Below are 20,569 nucleotides of genomic sequence, written 5' to 3'. Positions count from 1 at the left end.
GAGGCCCCCTCACCGTGTTCTTGGACGTCTGGGTGAGGAGGCAATGGAACTTGGGGAGGAGGGCTGTTGGTTACACAGGGGCTGTAGCGGTGGTCTGTGCTCCTGCTACCTTTCCTGCAGCTCAATCATACGCTGGAGCATATGAGTTTGATCTTCCAGCAGTCTGAGCATCGACTTTTGCCTTCTGTCAGTAAGCTGATGCCAGCTATCATCTTCAGCCCGCCACTTTCTCCCCTTAGTCCGCCACCTCTCCTCGTGTTCATATTGTGCTTTCCTACACTCTGACGTTGTCTGCCTCCATGCATTCTCCTGTGCTCTGTCAGTGTGGGAGGACAGCAGGAGCTCAGAACATTTCATCCCAAGTGCGTTTTTTTACCTTCTAATCTTCACTAGCCTCTGCAAAGGAGAAACGTTTGTAGCAGGTGGAGGAAAAGGGAGAGTGGTTAAAAAAGATACATTTTAGAGAACAATGTGTACACTCTTTCACCTTAAACCTTGCTGTTCACATTACACAGCACATGTGCTTTCGTTACAAGGTCGCATTTTGCCTCTTGTATTGATGGCCTGCCAGTTTGGTGTGAGAGATCACTCACGCTTCACCCCTCCCCCCACCGTGTGGCTAACAGTGGGGAACATTTTGGTTCAGCCTCAGCCAAGCAGGAACAGGCACCTCTGAATGTCCCCTTAATAAAAGCATCCTATTTCAACCAGATGACCATGAATGATATCACTCTGCTGAGGATAACACAGCAAGATAAAGAACAGATGTTGTTTGAATGCCAGCAAACACCAGGACCATATGCTGCCATGCTTTGTTATGCAATGATTCCCGACTATGTGCTTCTGGCCTGGAGTGGTATAGTGTCCTACCATGGCAGATGGAATAAGGCCGCCCTCCCCACAAACCTTTTGCAAAGGCTTTGGGAGTACATCCAGGAGAGCTTTATGGAGATGTCTCTGGAGGATTTCTGCTCCATCCCCATACATGTTAACAGACTTTTCCAGTAGCTGTACTGGCTGCGAATGCCAGGGCAAATTAATCATTAAAGATGCTTGCTTTTAAACCATGTGTAATATTTACAAAGGTACACTCACCAGAGGTCCCTTCTCTGCCTTCAGGGTCCGGGAGCACACCTTGGGTGAGTTCGGGGGTTACTGGCTTCAGGTCCAGGGTGAAAAACATATCTTGGCTGTTGGGGAAACTGGTTTCTCTGCTTCCTTGCTGTGAGCTGTCTTCAGTCTCTTCTCCTTCATCTTCCTCGTCCCCAAAACCTGCTTCCCTGTTGCATGATTCTCTATTGACAGAGTCAAAACACAGGGTTGGGGTAGTGGTGACTGCACCCCCTAGCATGGCATGCCGCTCATCATAGAAGCGGCATGTTCGAGGCTCTGATCCGGAGCAGCCGTTTGTGTGTCTGGTTTTTACGTAGGCTTGCCTTAGCTCCTTAATTTTCAAATGGCACTGCTGTGCGTCCCTGTTACGGCCTTTGTCTGTCATGCCCTTTGAGACTTTTTCTAATGTTTTGACATTTAGTTTACTGGAACAGAGTTCAGCTAGCATGGATTCATCTCCCCATATGGCGAGCAGATCTGGTACCTCCCATTCGGTCCATGCTGGAGCTCTTTTGCCATCCTGGGACTCCATCATGGTCACTTCTGCTGGTGGGATCTGATGATATCTGCACTCACCTGCACCTTGCCACGCTGGCCAAACAGGAAATGAGATTCAAAAGTTGCAGGCCTTTTCCTGTCTACGTGGCCAGTGCATCTGAGTTAAGAGTGCTGTCCATAGTGGTCACAATGGAGCACTCTGGGATAGCTCCTGGAGGCCAATACCGTCGAATTGCATCCACACTACTCCAAATTCGACCCAGCAAGGCCGATTTCAGCACAAATCCCCTCCTCAGAGGTGGAGTAAAGAAATAGATTTAAAGAGCCCTTTAAGTGGAAAAAAAGGGCTTTGTTGTGTGGATGGGTCCAGGCTTAAGTCGAGGTAATGCTGCTAAATTCGACCTAAAATCGTAGTGTAGACCAGGCCTCAGTGGAACTGACATAATTTATATTGGTACAACCAATTTTATATCCACTATAACTGTCTACACTAGAAGGTTTTGCAAGTGTTGCTATACCAGTATAACTATATTGGCAAAAACACTTAGTGTAGAAAAGCCTGATTTACTATATTGATCTTGGGCAAGTTATTTAACAGCTCTCTGTCTCAATTGTACCATCTATAAAATTGGCATAATTATACTTAGCTATCTCACAGGGGATTAAATTTTAATTAATTAGTGACTGAAGAAAGGGGCTATGCAAGTGCAAAGTATTATTATTTATGATTATTTTTTGTGTTTAAACTAGTTATTGTTCTCTTATGTCTGCTAGAGCACAGACGCTGAGATTTCCCTCATAACTGAATCAGACAGGTTGATGATCAATCACAATGAAGTATTTTTATGCCCTTTAGAAGTCCCTCTTCTCCTGTCTCTTTATTTTTTATTCTTTACTCGCAAGTGAGAAGTCTGCCTCCAGCCACCTTGTGGCTACTATCTTGTTTTGTTTTTATTCATGGATTCCAAGCCTGTGTAGCCTTCAGCCTCTTTCCTTGTCTCCTGCATTCATGGCATGAATCAACCAATCATTCTTAGTGGCCTAGACTAGAATGGAGGTTGTGATTCCAGAAGAACTCCCGATGGGCTTCCCATCCTCTTCAGTAATTAGCAGCTGAATCCAAGTTGTTCCACCTGAAAGCTGTGTCTGAGGCTACAGAACTCTGCACAGGTCCACTCTGGGTTTTTTGCATCCTCTGCTATCTTAGAATCTCTTTGAGGGTTGGAGAGAAATGTTATCACATTCAGAACAAAATCTCAACTGTCAGCTAAAAGTCTCTTTCAGAAAGACTGAGATTTGGTCAGAAGTATATTCACCACTATGAAATCGGAGTCGTCCTAGGGAAAAATTGATTCTAAAGGGCTCCCTTTATTCCTGTTGGAAGGAAATTTGGATGAAACACTCCCCTTTCACCCTTCAGTTCACAAAATTATGGAAACACTTCACACATCTCTAAACTTCTCAAGGACTTTTCAGGCCAGTGGTTCTCATCACCTAAACTTGATTCAGATGTTATGTCATGCTCTAAGCCTTGCTTGTGGAATCTAATGTCTCACTGCAGAAAAACAAAAGGAGTCAAAACACTAGAAAGATTTTTTGAGTGCTATAAAGTTTTCCATTGCATTTTATTCCTTGCATACTCAGTTCTGCCATCTGCTGGTTGTCAGAGGTATGGCAGGATGAGGAAGTTCGAGAGGGTTGGGTTTTTTTAACATCCTTTACCTGAAAAGTGAGAGGCTTTTTCTGTTTTTTTTTTTCAAGTTGTTAATAACTTTAGTGACGTGATCCATGATTCCCTCTACCTAGCAGCTAACATTCTTATCTTGTCTTCAGTAGCTTGCAGGGCTTTGTAGAGTAAACTGGGGGGAAGTTATAGCTTCCTAAATCAGGAGATTTTTTTAATGAGATTTCAGATGCCAGTCTCTCTGAACTTTCCGATAATAAGGATTCTCTTCCAGTCCCAGCTTCCCAGTGTAAGAAATCCCAAATCCTCTTTTGCAGGTAATAGTCATTATTTTCCATCCAGAAATCTACCATGAAGTATTGACCTAAGAAATCTTTGTTGCCCTTGGTGATCTCAGTAAAGGACTTGTAATAAATGCTTCTGATCTGCTTTCATCAAACCCACAGGCACTGGGGATGGACAGTAAGAAGGAAAGATTTCCAATTGGTTGGCTTATGAATTTCCTCACTGAGTTGTGTTCCGTCCATGGTGTCCCAGATTTATATTCTTAAATTTCTCCAGTTTCCTCCTCTCCCCAAGGGTAGTGGCATGCCACCTTCCTCTTTCTTCAGCCAATAAGGAAGATTTTCTTCAGAGGTGACCCACTTCTTGGAGGTCAGAGCCATCATCTCTGTGCTAAGGGAACAATATTTTCTAGGAATTTGTCAGGTACTTTATAGTCCCTAAAAGAGCTGTGTGGGGGACAGATTTATCCTGGGCCTTAAGCAAAACCAAAATTCAAGATGGAATTCCTCCATTCCACCCTGACTACTAGAGACCAAAAGGATATCCTGCTTCTGTGATGTTAATAAATACTTCCCTCCACATCCTTATAGTCTCATCTGATCTAATAGGTCTAACATTTCCTCTGAATAATTGGCTTTTTTTAAAAAATGCATCTTTTCTTTTGGACTGGTGTCAGTTCTGCAATGGGGTATTTAAGACCCACACTGGGACAGAAGGAGTTAGGGACCAGATGACTCGCCGCTGCCACACCTGCAGAGTTTGCTCTAGCTAATGGAGAAACTTAAAAGGGAGCCAGACAATGCAGAAAGAGAGGGAGGATGGTAGAGGAGGAGAGACCTATCTCATGAGTTCCTGAATAATGATGAAGCTGGAGCCCTGGCTACAGAGAGGTTCTGCTAGCAACAGCTACCCCAGGCCCTACCAGAAAGGGCTAGACTTTCCCTAAGACTAGGGAAACATTTGCTCTAGCTTCTCTAGAGGATCATTGGTAAGGCATTTGACCACACCGTGAACCAAGGAAGCAAATGGTAGGAAGTGGCCTTGGGAGGCAGCCCTGAAACACTCTGGGGTGCTTGCTATCACTGTCTCTCACAGGAGTCAGAGCCCAGTGAAGAGGGAGAGCCCAGGCTCCCCTACCGACCACCCTGTTTGTGGAGGAGGCATAAACTCCTTCCCATCTTTCCCCCTGCTCTTGGCAAGAAAGAGAGGGTAGAGACATTGTAAGCCCTGTGTCAAGGGCATGGCACCCACAGGGGCTCGGAGGTGGGATGAAGACCCTTTCTTTTGTGGGGAAGTTGAACTATATATATATTTTGTTGGACTCTGTTACCTTGGAAGGGGGTGAAATCAACTGATGACCAGCTGGAATGGCTGAATCACTTCCTACCAAAAGTGGACCTCCCCAGTGTTGGAGTGATTGCTAGTGAGGGATGCTGGAAACGGAGGAGAGGTGTAACCCAGGGACCAAACAACTATGCAGCACCACTGATAAACCCAGTCCCCATTACAAGCTTCTTTGGATTTTATTAACACCTTGTCTGAAGTTGCAGCTGCCCTCTTCAGGAAAGTCTTCTGCATAATCAGCTATTTAAATCACTTGCATATGTGGATAAAGTCTAAAGCCCAAACTCTGAGGAGAGTCAGTGGGACAATGGGCATTTTTTACTTGGGTTCATGGTGAATCACAAAATGAGTGCTTCCTTTCCCTGTGAGCACTTAAGCCATATGTGTTTGCTGATGAGCTCAAGGAAGGATATTTCCATTCAAGGAGAGAATTGTGCAGCTATAAATCATTTAGCAATTCTAATTCTATGGTCCTGCTCAGTCACTCAGAGAGCTATTCTCTTCTTTCTCAGCATGATCATATCCTGTCACATATTGCTCTTATCTGCTCCAGGGTTCTTCAACAACCAGCACTTCCTGCCTCCTGGGCCTAGGGAGAATATCTGGACTATTCAGTAGAAAACTGAAAGAACATGAAGCTTGCTCTCCTCTGGTGGCAAAACCAATAGGATCTGTTGAAAGGCTTCCCATTTCAAGGACAAAGCAGGCTTCACATCACAGCCAGTATAGCCTGACAGATGATTCTGTTGACTCAGAGAGTGCGCTCAGAGAGAGATGATTTTCCACATAAACAGACTTGAACTAAGGATGGTTAAAATATCACTGCTGTCCTTTTGGAAATTGATAAAGGAAAGAGTATTCTCATAAAAATAGACAACACAATGATGGTTACCTCTCACAGGGGGCACAACAACCCAAGTCTTCTAAGAGAGTGCCATCTTTCTCTTCAGATAAATGGAAGAGTACTCAGTAAAAGCTCTCTGGATCCCAGGTGACTTGAATTGCCAAGGAGACCGCTTGTTAGGTCAAAAATATCATCAAGGGATTGGTCTCTTCAGATTTCTGTCATCAGCAAAACAAACTATTAAGCTGTTTTCATTACTATGGCATGTATCCATTTCTATGGCCTCTACAGTCTGACACATTTGCCATTCCATGGAACAGCAACCTTGTTTATGACTTCCTCCTATATTGCTTGCTTGGAAAATACTTCAAAATAAAAAGACAGTTCTTCACTGGACCCAATTGATTCTTTTGGCTTTGGAGAGGCCACGTAGGACCTTCTTTACTGATCTTCTGAGTCTCTCTCTCAGGTGGCTCAGTTCCCTCTTCTGAATGTGTTGAGGATTTCTGATAAGGTGGGTCAAACTATGCTCCTTTCTCACGAGAGCAGGTGCTCCATGCCTGCTATTTAGTATAGTCTGTTTTCTCAGCATGGTGTAGGGCTAGAGAGTTTCATCCAAGAAGGCCAGGGCCCTATTTATCTTAGACATCTTTCAAGAGGGTTTTCATAAGAGTTTAGCTCCTATTTCCTTAGAGGTACAGACATCAGTTCTTAGTGCCTTAAGGAACTCCATGCATGGAGGAGGGGAGGTTCCTTCTTCTAGTATTTTGGGTCCTCACAAAAATCTACTTTCTTTAGTTTCTCCCAGGTCTTGTAGCCCTTTTGAGTTTTAGTCTTATTTAAAAAAATTATATGAGAGCCTCTGTTGCATCCTTTTTAACATTGTTGTCATTCAGCTTGCACTTCCTGAACCTTAAGGCAGTGGCTTTGTCAGCAATCATCTTTGCTTAGAAGGTAGCTGGGGACAGCAGCTCTATTTCATGCTCCTGCATATTTGATTTAATTTGGACCAGGACATTGTTAGGCCTATCTTTTTCATTTCTAGGAAGAAAATTCTGGCAAAACCTACCATAGGAGGATTTTGAAAATGTACATGACTGAGTTGGATTCTTTTAGAGAGAATAGATTAATTTTTGGTCCGGCTTGAATGATCTAGGAAAAAACCTCCAAGTGGATCAAAATCTGCTTCCAAAGGAGTGTACAGAATAACAGAGATCTCTTCTCTCCTCAGGATTAAATCACCCCCAGCCTGCACAGTTTTTAGGCCTCCTAAATAGAGAGGAGTAAATAAACTTTTATAAAGTGACCAGATGGCTTTTCCTCCACACCTTTACAAAGGTGGGCTGTATGTTCAAGTGAGCAGCTCCAGTTTTCAGACATAGAATACGTAAAGATGTGATCCCTTAGAGAGATCAATCAGAGACAGAGAGGGAATGGGAGAAAGAATTGTCTCATTTTCTTAAGCCTAATGTCCTTTGTTCCTTTTCCTTTACACCCTGAGTGTTTGTAGGGTATTGTTGTTTAAAATGCAGGATCTTTGCAGTAGTGAACCTAGTCATGGAAAGGCAAATTTTATTCCTACTTTCTCTTTGCTTTTTGAGATTGGATCAGTACAGCACAAATACCCCCTCCCACCTGAAAGATCCTGGATTTTTCCTTGAATCCTGGAGTAAAAAAACGCTTCTCGCTCAAAAATGGAGATAATGTTTTTCATATTAAAGACTCAAACTAAGATAAGAGAAGAAGTGAGGACTGTCCCTTAGGCTGTGAATACTCTTTGGTTTGATAGGTTGTCAACATGCCATTCTGCTTCAGTCAACAAGAACAACCCAGGACTGTGCATATTGATCCAGTCACTGAAAGCAAATGAGCAGGTAAACGAGAAAAAAGTTTTTCTCTTGCTGCAGAAGGACTCCAGACATCTGAGTGTGGGTTTTCCCTTGCTCCATTGATCCTGGCAAATCCTCTGTAAGAACAGTAAAGATACAGCTGAATCAGTCCCATTTGGAAATCCTTAGGATGCCTTCCTTGCTGTGCTACTTCCTGCTTTCTCTCCCACTGCACTCAGTGAAAACCCCAGGAAAAATGCTTGACTCTCATGCTGTCTGTGGAACTACAAAGAACCTGCTTTGCAAATCACTGCTACTCTGAGACCAGTTACACAGTGGTGTATAAAAACCACATTGCAAGCGAGACCTCCTATTTCTAGCTTGCCCAACCCAGCGTCAAGCCCAAATATGGAACAAAGACCCAAAAGTGAGGCACATTACAAAATCAGTGTAATAAATCTCAGAAAGATGTGGTAATAATTTCCGTAACATAAATGACATTAATTTCTATAACTTCAGTATCATGATGCAGCATGACTAATGTTCCATATTTTTCCTGTGAATGATTTACATCATCAGTTGGATGTTTGTGTTTGATGAAAGTAAGTTTGACTGTGTAATAATGGATGTTTGTTACATGGAATTATTAAGAGGATGTACAAAAGGAGTGAGTGTCTCCATGCAGCTGTTGAATTCAGATTTCCCAGTAGGGTGCATGTCACAATCAAATCTCAGTTTGCTTGTTTTTCACAGAAGTAGATTGAATATCACCAGTATTAAATGTGAAATGTGTTCCTGGGACCTAATGATGAGTTTGATTTTACCAGCCAATGGTGTCACTGTGCTAATTATGCTAAACGCCCTTTGAGCTTTCCAGCACTTTAAGACTATTTCTGCAGCAAGTGCCAGTGAATGTCTGTGATATAAAATTGCAGATTTGATGGCAACTGTCATCAGCCTCACCTTCCAGCAGAGGTGAATCCAGGAGGCTTTTATGGCCAGACTCACATTCCTTAATCATTTCCACTGCTGATGAACATTACAAGCTCTGACTATATATGTCTGTACACCATGGTGACTCAGTGGGAACTATCTGCTGCCTTGACCAAAAATCTAATTTCTTTAATCCTAGCCTATGAAATACTATTCATCATCTTCCATCCCTGACTGCAGGGTCTTGTAATTTTTATATAGCTTGTTAAGGATTACTTTTTACTATGAATTGAATGTGTAAAACTTTTATAAAAATATGCAAAATTGTATAAAAATAACAAACAAAACTTAGTTTACTCCTTAGGCTGGCTCTGTTCTCCAGCAGGGTTCTTGGTGAATGTGACCTTTTCAGCAGAGATAATGCTTGTTTTCACATGCCATACATTTTGTCTGAGGATGGTAGAGAATTTTATTTGCTAGTTCTGTAAATCAAATGTCATTTATGAAATTAGCTGTTACTTTTCCAATATGAACATAATGATTGATGGGAAAAATAACACTTTGAACATACAGTGTCAAGTCTCCATTTTAAACAATATGATCTGTATAAGATAATATTCCTATCTTTTTTAATTTTTTCTTTAATTTTCCAATATAGATAACAGTACCCAGACCATCAGTGGCATCCGCCCAATCTGCCTCTGAGAGCTTTCATTATGGCCACCAGCTAGAGAAGAGGGACAGAAACACTCATCCTATGGAACACATTGTGGAATTTTCCTCTCCTAAGGAGAATTTGCCTGGATTGGTAGTGACAGAGGGTGCGCTTCCCACTAGTACCAGCAGAACAGATCTGGTACTTCAGTTAAATCATATCAACCATGAGGTGCTTGAGAGGGAATGGCACGTCAAAGAATGTGTCAGACTCGCAGACTGTGGCCAAAAGGACCTACCTGAACAATGTAGCAGTAGGGAGGAAGAAAAAGAACCTGGAAATCTCGCTATAGAAACTGAAGAAGGAAGGCTTCCAGTGGTTTCAGAGGATGCCATAAAAATGTCTCACAAAGGGCAGAGTTCTTCTCCACCAGGGAGCTCAAAATTTGTGGAAGGGAAACCTCCAGCTGCTATTGAATCTGCTGATGAATCACAGCCAAGGACTTCCTGCTTGGTGCTAAATTCAGATGCAAACTATGAGGTACTGAAGTCAGCAGCAGCTGAGATATCAGAGGTTTCACCATCAAGAGTCATAGACCTATTTGCTGATAGACAGAAAAGTCAAATAGTAGTCGTGCAGGAAAATGGTTTCCATGATAATGAAGAAATTGATCATAGTGAAGACTTGGAATGCCACCAGATGGACCTTTCTACATTTTTTCAGCAGGAGGGCAAAAGAGAGAAAAATACCCCCAGAAATGGAGAGCTGTTTCATTGTATGTCCGAGAATGAGAGTTCTCATCAATCTAAGAAAGACTTAGTTAAGTCACCCTTTGTAGTCAGACAAAGTCGCATACCAGTTTTAGCACAAGAAATAGACTTGACATCAGAATCCACTTCTCCTGTTTCAGCAAAGGAAAAGCTTCTCCTAAAGAAGGCCCATCAGACAGATTTGGTCCGGCTTCTTGTGGAAAAGAGACAGCTCAAGACTTTCCTTGGTGACCTCTCAAGTGCCTCTGACAAGTCACTGGAGGACAAAGTGGCTGCTGCTCCTGTACCGTTTTCAGAGGATGAAATCTTATCCTCCTTTTCCAGAGTGACACTGGACTCTCATTTGGGCAAACAATCTGAGGATGGCTCTTTGTCACCAAGTAGCTCTCAGTCCAGAAAGAGCAAGATTCCAAGGCTAGTATCCTGGGCTACAACTGATCAAGTCCCCAGTTCAACCTCAGCTCAATTCTTTCCTCGTCCACCCCCGGGAAAACCACCAACTAGGCCTGGGGTAGAAGCCAGGTAATACAGATGAACTAGAAATACATATTTTATTTTAAAATAGCTTTGATCTAGCTTGCAAAGAGTATCGTGTGATTGTCCAAAACGTCAGTCATTTGTAAACCGATTTCTTTTTAAAAATCCTGGATTTGAGTTATCTGACCACAAGAAAGCATTTGAGAAATATCTTAACTGTTTTTTAAAAAGCTTTAGGTTTAACACGTCAGTTAGATATTAATAATATCTTGAAGTGTTACGGAAGAATGTGACAGCCTTCCAGTGAACTCTCCAATAGATACAGATTTAGCCAGAATTTTCAAACCCAGTTTCTTAAAGTTATAGCTATATTTAGACACTTAAATAAAAATGACCTGATTCTCAAAAGTGCTGAACACTCACAAAACCTATTACCAAACAAAGCACTCTTATTTAGAAGCCTAACAGTTTGAAAATTTTGATGAACAATATTAGACATAATTGGTTAGGATCAAATCATGACTGATTATGCACAGGAATGAAAAGGAGCACAGAGAGAATTCCAGAAGCTCTTCTTCACCCCTGGACATCTATGCATGGGCAGCCATAATCCTGTTCTGTGTATGAGTAGACTACAAGTATAACAAGAGTGTAAGTGTCACCAGTGATGCAATACCCTCTGAAGGAAGGTGTAGTAGGATTACTTTGCCCTCTTCCACACTGACAGACTGCAGCCACAGTGGTAGACAGGGACTGTACGCTATCCTTCCAAAAAAGGAGTTGATAAGCACCGCCCTTCAGTATGCTTCTTCCAGTATTATCAGCAAAATAAGTATGCATGTATGCACTTTGACACCTCTGTCTAGTACTTATAAAGAAATTCTTGTTATGTGTTGGGGCTTACACAAACAGGGGTACTGTATCCGTTTGAACTGGACACAAACTAAAACCCTAGATCCAGATACCTCTGAACTTTAGGTTAATTCAGATCCAGATATGAACTCTGCAGCTAAGGCCCATCTCTAGTTTCTACTTATATTATGTTTGTATATATTCATTGTAATGGACAAAGCACAATAAAATGGTGGAAATAATCTCTCTTCATTTCTTTTTAAGATTACGCAGGTACAGAGTTCTAGGGAGCAGCAACTCAGACTCAGACCTTATCTCTCGTCTGGCTCAAATCCTTCAGAATGGATCTCAAAAGCCAAGGAGCTCCACCCAGTGTAAGAGTCCAGGATCACCACATAGCCCAAAAACGCCCCCTAAAAGCCCTGTCATCCCTCGACGCAGCCCCAGTGCTTCCCCTCGGAGCTCTTCCTTACCCCGTACAGCCAGTTCTTCACCATCCCGGGCTGGACGGCCCCACCATGACCAGAAGAGTTCATCCTCACACCTTGGGAGGAGTAAATCGCCTCCTAGCCATTCAGGCTCCTCATCCTCTAGGAGGTCCTGCCAACAAGAGCACTTCTGCAGCAAACCAAGCAAGAATGGTCTAAAAGGATCCAACAGCTCCTGCCACCACTCCCCAAACACTAAAACCCCCACAGGAAAGAGCAAATCTGCTAGTAAACTTAGCAGATAGGAACTGAGCCTTGACAGGTGTAAAAGCCTTCTTGTAATTTGATGCATGTTGTGTCTATGTACTGTGTATTTAAACAAAAAACAAAAAAACCCAAAAAACAAAACAAAAAAATCAGTATTGAATCCTTGCTTTCAAAAGAGAGAAAATATATGATAAATTATTTGACAAGTCCATAGTGTGTAAATGAGTGGCCAGGCATTGCCTAATGACAGACAGCAAGCAGATCAGGGAGGGTGGTAGAGGCCAGATAAGGACAGACAAAGATGTGTGGAACATTTGAAGTTAAAATGACCTCTAAGGTGAGTGTTTTAATAGGGTTTTTTATTTATTTATGGTTTTTATGTTGTGTACTTAGATTTGGCCTAATTATTTAAGGCCTTTCTCAAAGAATATGTAATAGAACGTGAAACATCCAGTTTTATTTCCACAATGATACCACCATCTCTGAGACAGGAACTGCTCAGGCATTTATTTGTAGAATTTTAAGTAAGCACATTATTTGGAAGATATTTCTAATTTGTGAGTCTTTTTAGTGTCAGGCTGTGAACATCTCTTTCTGTGTCATTCAGTGTCCATCCCAACCCCCCCCCCCCATGGCACAGATTCCCGTATCTAAAAAAAAATTATACACTTCACCTGTATACTGATGACCTTTTAAAAATAAGTTTTAACGTTTTCTGAGTTTTATAGTGTTATTTTGCAGGGCATTTGTCTTTTGTTAGTATTCAAGAACCTTTAAACATCAATCATGTTGCTTTTTTCCTTCTTAATCCATGGTTCTCCTCTCCAGGCCTGTATTATGTACATTCTGGAGACAGTCATTCCAATCTGAGTTATGGGAGAAAAAAGGAAGTCTTCAGGCTGGAGGGTTGTTGCAGACTTACCATATACTGCTGTGTGTATTTTGGTCAGAAGTATGTAAACCTGTTTGTCTGAGTGCAAAAGAGAGCCTTTGTTACAACAATCATTTTCCTATTAGCTATGGGCTACTTAAACCTTTATTGACCTTATTCACAATGATGCTGTCTTGACATTAAACCCAAGATAGTGAAGCTGAGAAGGAGTAGAGAGAACTACAAACTCAGATTCATTTTTTACCTTGGAATTTAGGTTAAGTCTAGAAGATGGACTGTATGTATGTTCTCCGTGCTGAAAGGTGAGTGCAGAGCCTGTACACTTGCTAGGTTATAGATAAGAAGAATAAAGCCCTTCACTCCCACTTCCTACAGAATTGGAATGAGAATATTTGGCAATATAACCAGAGAGAAGAAAAAAATATCAGAAAATTTATCTGTTGGGATTTTTGTTTTCCCTTTTGACCAAATGTCTCTTAGGAAAGCCAGACCCCTTCACTGTGAATAAAGTCCATGGTGCCTATTTTCCCCAAACAAGTTCCTTTAGTACTCACTTAATATGCTGTAGAGGATCATTGTAGGACACTTTAGGGATATGGCAGCTTTTACTGTGTTCAGAAATGGATAGTGGTCAGAATAGTTTAAAACACGGGAATACAAGTCTGAAAGGGATACATTAGCATCCCGAATACTACCTGTCCCAGGGGTGCTGGATATGTGGAAGCACTGTCAGTTACTGATCTGCTTGCTGTAGTTGTATGCCTTCCTAGCCAGCATCTGTGCTTTTTATTTAACCTCTATTTGCTGCCAAACTAGTACCTTTGGATTGAAAAGGAAATATTTCCTCTCTGAGCTAACACATTTCTGATGCTGCATCACAGCTGCCCTGGAGCGGCACTGAATTTCACTTGTTCTGTCAGAATGTGTTGGGATTTTCTTCTTCCTCCTGTGTATACTGTTTTCCATAAGTAATGTAGCACAGTATGGAACCTTAGTTTAATTCAGGTTTCAAGCACTGCAGTGGAATGCAAAAGGTAGGGCATACCTGCTCTTTCTGAAGAAACTATACCATTGGAAAGGCTTATTCCTGTGTATTATATTGTATTATAGGTACTATACTAATGATTGCATGTCATCATGGTAAATTATATAATATAAATATTTATAAATATATATATACATATGCTTATATAAATTCACTTACTCTTTCTCATTCTCCATTTGTAATTTATGATGCAATTCTTTTTCTGTTGCGTGTCTGAATACTCTTGGCGTTGCATCTCTCATTTCCTGAAAATAGTTTCCTGGCATCCACAAAGTCAAGTAGCCTTCATGCCTCAGTACAGGGATGAAGGGTTGGTGATGTGTCAGCAAGCCAGTGTTTTGTCTCTCAGCCTTTTCCTTTTATTTATATTTTTTGTTTGTTTGTCTGTTTGCGTGTGAAACAGGAGCACAGACTCAGAGGTATTGTATCTTTGATTATAAGAGGATTTGTAATTACTGTTTTTTCATTTCACAATGTACATTTTTAAGCTGCAACATTGCTCATGATACAGTAGCAGTGACAGTTAATAAATACCTAATAGATGACTATGACAAAAAAAAAATCAAACCCCATCTTTTCTTTTTTGATTTCCTTACCTGTCACCATGCAGTATACACTAACAAGAGTTGGATCCCATTGTAGACATCTCTCCCCAAGGCTCTGCTGATACTGTCTCTTAAGGCATTGTGGCAGCTTATGATAATTTTTCATTCTCAATTTTCTGAGGAGCATTCGCTTTGGTCTTTGAGTTTGTCCTATATGAGTGAGGTGTATGGGAGTGTTGGTATTAACTTCAGTGGGGGCAGGTTTGGGCTCTGTGCCCTTCCCCTGAAATATTGAAAATAAAGTATTTACCTTTTCTCCTTGATACAACAGGATCCAGAACCAGGTAATCACTGTTATTGTAAGAATAGTTTGTTTTACGGGTGAGGGGAGACATAAAACTCAAGATATTTTCCTTCTCTCTGCCAGAGTAAAATATATCCATATTGTTCAATATTACGTACTAATGAATAAAAGAGAGAACATTGATCTTGTAGAAATATATTACTATTTGTACTTTTTGCCAATACAAAGAGAGGAACTACATCTGAATGGGGGAAAGCACAAAGAAGAGGATGGTGCTTTTGGCATTTTCAGTGCAATGATGGTAAAAGAACTTTATGTCCCTGGTGGTGGCTTACTGCCACAGATTTTGTAGCTGGTTAGAAATAGAAGCAGTTTATGTTTATGGATAGGTCAAGATTACAGCCTCTCTTGTACTTTTCTTCCTACTTTTACTTTGTTGGTTATATAACTCCTCCCCCGTGAAGGTAACAAAATTGAGTATTATGAACTAAACTATCAGCAAATGTAGCTATATAGTAATCAAGCCCTGTGTAATTGCCATCCTTGTAATATTTCTAGAAGGGCCTCTGTAATCATCAGTGACCCTATAAAGAATAAATCCCAGCAGTGTAAATATATAAATTATTATACATTTAATTCCAGTTATTTAAAGCACCAAAGGACAATGGCCCTGTGTAAAGTCTAAGTAAATGGCTTTGTGCAGGGAAGCTCTGCCATGCTTAGGAAAGGGAGAATCTTCCCCAGAGCCCAGAGAAGCTGCAGCCATTCTACGTGGTTAGCAGAAGCTTCCCCTTACTCTAAGGTTAGTTCATGGACCCACTGGCTATACCCTCCTTCAATCCTAATCTCCATTTCTTTAGAGAGAACTGCCATGCAGCCAAGACATACAGGGCTTTCAGATTCCTCCTGCACAATTCCTCTTCAGTATTCTCCATCTGTTCTGAAACTGTGGCAGTTCCATTGCTTTCGGGGGGCTTTTGTGGCCAAGTGGGGGAAGTTGGGAAAGGGGCAGAATTTCCCTCTGCCTAAATGACTGCCAAGCCCTCCAGAGCATTTTTTCACAGCTGTCAGTATGGATCCCTTAATGTATTAAATGAAATAAAATCCAGCATTTGATATTTCACTTCCAAATAACAGATTTTTGAGCTGCTATTTTGCAGTGAGCTTAGTTTGTATTTTTTTAAAATGTATCTTAGTATTGGCAAAACCTTTTCAGGGTACACTGACTATATTAACTATAGGCAGAATCCTGCCCCTGACTTAATGAGTTATGCGACATGCTGGAGTTGGCAGAGAAAAGGATGCTAAGCATACATCTGCCACTAGAGCAGGACAGGGTGGGAATAGGTAACATGCTGCTAGGTGAACTGTGCTACTGCTCTGAAAAAGGAGTCATACTTAGCCCCAGCTACCAGTATATATGTTAGCTGGCTGGGTGAGTGTGGTGGGGCAGGGCATTCCCTGTAGCTGGTAAGCATATCCTCTCTGGGAACTACAAAGTAAAATCCTGTCTTGATGTTTGCATGGGTGAGAAACAAGCTCCCTATGCCCTCACCTCACAGAATACTCATGAAGCACAGGGCTCTATCTTGTCCTATATGTTTAAAAGTGGGCTGATGGGCTTTTCATCTTTCAAGGCCTGAGTTCTGAGAGCTCCATTCCATGCATTGCTGGGGCGTTTGTGATCATTAACTATAGCAAGAGAAACACTGAAGTTGGTCTTTAAAAGTAGTTCCATTCACCTTCCATTTTTTGGATAAAAGTGTGTGGGAACTACTTTAGCTATTGCCTCCTCTTTGTTAGAATTCAGCTGCCAGAACTAGCTGAGGCCCACTGTACTTTCATTTAGTTTGACCTCCTCCTTGAACTACCCTTATCCCTGGCCTAATTGCCACACCGCCCCCCTTCCAAATCACAGGCATAATTTGGGCAAAATACCCATGCTCCCTATAACTGCAGTAGCATTTGTGGCAGTGACTGAACTGTAATGTGCTATAAAACCATATTCTTCTCTCCCTCCCTAAAGTAGAACTTAGGCAATGTCTGACTTATACTACAGTCTCCCTGTCTGCCAGCAAGTGACCTTTTCCATAACAAATTGTACATTTTCCGCAGAACTCTAAAGGACATGAATTCTAATAGCAATATCAACATGAGAATGAAGAGCTGCCAGAGGGTAATTATTTCAATCTCTTAAAAATGAGTTAGTGGCAAAGAACTGATGCATACCTCCCACTACTGTTTGATATAATGATTTTTTCTTTGTTTCACCTAAAATATTTTTGCACATTTCATTTCGGTGACAAAATGAACCTTCCAAAAATGAATGGGAGGAATGAGTTGCAATCACAGTCCAATTGACTTCTGGTCATTCGGGTATAAAATAACTATTTGCTTTCTTATGGGCCTGGTCCTGTGAGTTGCTGAATGCCAACTCCTGTTGACTTCTGTTAGAGTTGAGGATGCTCAGCAGCTTGCAGAATTAGGCTCATAAAGTACACAGCATCATTCCAAATGTCTTTTGGTTCATCTATGCTTCCACTGTAACACAGTCAGGGGACCTGGTTACAATATTGATAAAAGCTGTAGTATTTAACCATGTCCCTGTGTTTAACTGTTAAAAGCTATGGATGGCCCTTACTGTTACTGGAGCTTTCAGTACAATGCCTAATCCTTTCATGTATCTCTTTGGTGCAAATGCAAGGAAACTAGACAGTGAACAAATGAATCTTAAGGAATACTTAAGTCACCACAATATACATAAACACCCAATCTGTACTTTTCTGGCTTCCCACCTGAACTCCCCTTCCCCTGAAACACAAACACACAAATCTCTTTGGGAAAAATAAGTAAGGGAGAACTTGGATTGTGTAGTGACTCTTACTACCTGGGTTTCCTGTAGGACGCTGTCTAAAGCAGAGGAGTTTGTATAATCACAATAACAGCAGGCTCTATAGTCTGATGCTTTAAATCATTTGTCTTTATTTAATAGAGTCAGATATCCCTTTAAGACAAAAATATATAGAAGTTTATTATCTCTAGGTACTGTATGTTAACTTAGTGGCTACTCCATTCAAGTTTTGTTTTATATTTTGACTTTCATTCCATCCATTGTCACTAATAGTGTCTCTTAAGAGTAACAATGACAAACCTCTAGTACTTGCAATCTTTCCTGTATAGTATAGCTGTTTTTTGTCAGCCAGTCACTTTCCAAGATGCTCAGCATGCATGCCAGATAATCATGGGAATGACTCTCCCTTTGCAAAAGTTGTTCATTGAGGGGAAAATTATATTCAGAAATTAGTATGTGGTTGATGTATAAAGCTAGCACACGAGAGTGTTCTGAACTGCAAGGCTCAGATATTGACCTGAACGTTCTCAAAGATTCATGGTATCTGGAGCCTCTGTTTTGGTTCAGGGTCCATCTCTCATTAGTGCTAGAGACTGTGCAGTGCAAAACTTGAGCTTGAATATAACAAAGGCTTTAACCGAAATGCTGAAATAAAGAAACCCTGCTTTATACAAATGGGTATATGATGATTCAAATGTTTTGCTGCTTAGGCCTTCATCAATATCCTTATCCAGTGCAAATGTTGGCTTATATGATCTGTAAGTTTTACTGTCTACTACTTCCATTCCTCCTGCATACGGGTAACTTAGATTTTGGGCTGGTCCAGCCATTTTCATGCAAGTGAAACTCTCATTGAAGTCAGTGGAGGTTTTGCCTGTGTGTGGACTGAAGGAATGGGTCCACTGTGAGGATATTTACAGTTGCTGGTTATTTTATTTGGAAAATGAATGTGATGTGGCCACCATGCAGACCTGTGTCCCCTCCTAGTTTATTATAGCAACTGCTGTGACCAGGGGTGGAGAGCACATGGTCTCAAAAGCAATATCATAAACAGGCTGCCCATAAGAAGTGTTGACCATCCACAACTCTCAAAAGGAATTTAACTACCTCCAATGGGAGTTGCAGTTGTTAGCCTCCTTTCAGGATCAGTTCATCTGTGAACTGGCCAGTGTACAGGGTTCTCTAACAGCAGGACAGTTTGCATCTTCCCCCAAAGATACAATGTTGATGGGCCTTGTCTTCCCATGTATGGAGAATGGGAGTCATTTGGGGTCTCAAACCCCTATCTACTGCATGGCAGAGCAAGGTCATGATAATTTGACATTGGAGAAGTCAGCCTTTTTTTAAAAAGCTGTTTCACACCCCCGGTGCCTCCACCTGCCTGAAAGAATCCCAGAAGTAGGTTGCTTGGAAATCTTCCCTGGCCAGAGCAAGGTTCCAAAGTCTTCCTCTGATTTCCCCCTTGAATTAGCCCAGACACAAGCTGTTATGATTTTCAACTGCTTTCCTACAAGTATCAAGTCCAATAAATAAAGGAAATCACCAGCAGTGCTTAGGCACAAGTAGTGAACTTCTGAATCTGTGAACCGTTGGCTGCTAATCTAAAATCTTGGAGCAATACCACAAAGAAATGAAAATCTGTAAATCAACTAAAGATAGAATGTTCAGTGAATCCAATAAGAAGACATTTAATAACTCAAGATTTAGTCTATGGTATAATTAATTTATGTTTTTCCCAGAGCTTATTGGTTACCATTTTGAGAGGCAATTGTTGAGTCTTCCAGACTCTCTTGCCCTGTACTTGTCCCCGTTTCTCCCCGCACCCCCACCCCCCCGCCCGTGAAATCTTGTAAGCCATTTTTTTTTCTTTTTGCTCAGGCATCCAAGAACATAAGTTTTGGCAGAACAGCTAATATACTTGTAACAGTCATTTGTATATAAAGGTGTAATTATTTATTTTTTTCCCATTTGTACCATATCAAGGCTTTGTACAATGTTTTATGTTCTGTTTTCAAATTATTTTATATTTTATTTTTATAAACTGGTTCTAAATAAAATATTCATTCAGCATGCAAAACTGCAATCCTTGACTGCCTATGAATGATGAGTTTACTGTTTATAAAGCTCCTAACCAATTATTTTTATAGCCTATTTCTTGACTGTTATAACTCTGAACTTATAAACGGAGAGAAGCAGCACCAATTGTGTTATGACATGCTTTTTTGTTACTTAGAAAGTACACAGTGGAAATGTGTTGGTCCTAGAGCAAGCAACAGTGAGATGTTCATGTTGCAAACTGGAGTAGTTGAACCAAAGAGCTCCTACTGATTCAGCAGCCTCATACTCATTACAGTGGAAAGGGTAGACACTTTAGCTTTGCTCTATTTCTTGCCCCACTCCTTCCATCCAACCAAGCAATGATTCTGCTACAGGTCAGGTTCAGTGTAGTAAAAATATGGCAGATTCCAAATATGACATTCTGAGGCCTGGTCTACACTAGGAAGTTAGGTCAATATAACTGTCATTCAGAGGTGTGAATAATCCACACCCCTGGGCGACACAGTTAAACTGACCTAACCACCAGTGTAGATGGTGCTAGGTTGATAGGAGAATTCTTCTGTTGACCTAGCTACTGCCTCTCAGGGAGATAGATTACCTATGCCATCAGGAGAACCCCTCCCATCACTGTAGGTAGTGTCTTCATTGAAGTGCTACAGTGGCATAGCTGCAGTGGTACAGCTGTGTTGCTGAAGCAGTTTATGTGTAGACACAACAGTCCCCTTGGTTATCTTCCCTCCAGTCAAAAAGATCTCTCTGATCAGTGTTCATAGAGTGATGTCAATTATTCTCCGTAAGATAGCTGGCTGCGTAAGATGGTCCTGGCCTTGCAGCCCCATGAGGAGACCAGCCTCATTTGTGTACAATATATCTAAGATGCAGCAATTAGGGAAGT

General features: G+C 41.3%; 1 protein-coding gene across 5 annotated transcripts in view; it reads left to right on the top strand.

The window, feature by feature from the left end:
- The window catches only part of TTBK2 (tau tubulin kinase 2), a 215,266-nt gene extending 194,972 nt beyond the window's left edge, over window positions 1–20,294 (top strand). For all 5 annotated transcript variants that reach the window (XM_030559596.1, XM_030559595.1, XM_030559593.1 and 2 more), the window contains 2 exons: window positions 9,189–10,477; window positions 11,549–20,294. In XM_030559596.1, the coding sequence (XP_030415456.1) occupies window positions 9,189–10,477; window positions 11,549–12,017 (1,758 nt within the window). In that variant the 3' untranslated portion in view covers window positions 12,018–20,294. The remainder of the gene's footprint in view (window positions 1–9,188; window positions 10,478–11,548) is intronic.
- Window positions 20,295–20,569: the final 275 nt, after the last annotated feature.

Source organism: Gopherus evgoodei, chromosome 4 (assembly GCF_007399415.2).
Source record: "Gopherus evgoodei ecotype Sinaloan lineage chromosome 4, rGopEvg1_v1.p, whole genome shotgun sequence".
Taxonomy (NCBI): domain Eukaryota; kingdom Metazoa; phylum Chordata; order Testudines; family Testudinidae; genus Gopherus; species Gopherus evgoodei.
Note: the sequence above shows the minus strand (reverse complement) of the source record. Positions and strands in the feature narration are given on the sequence as shown.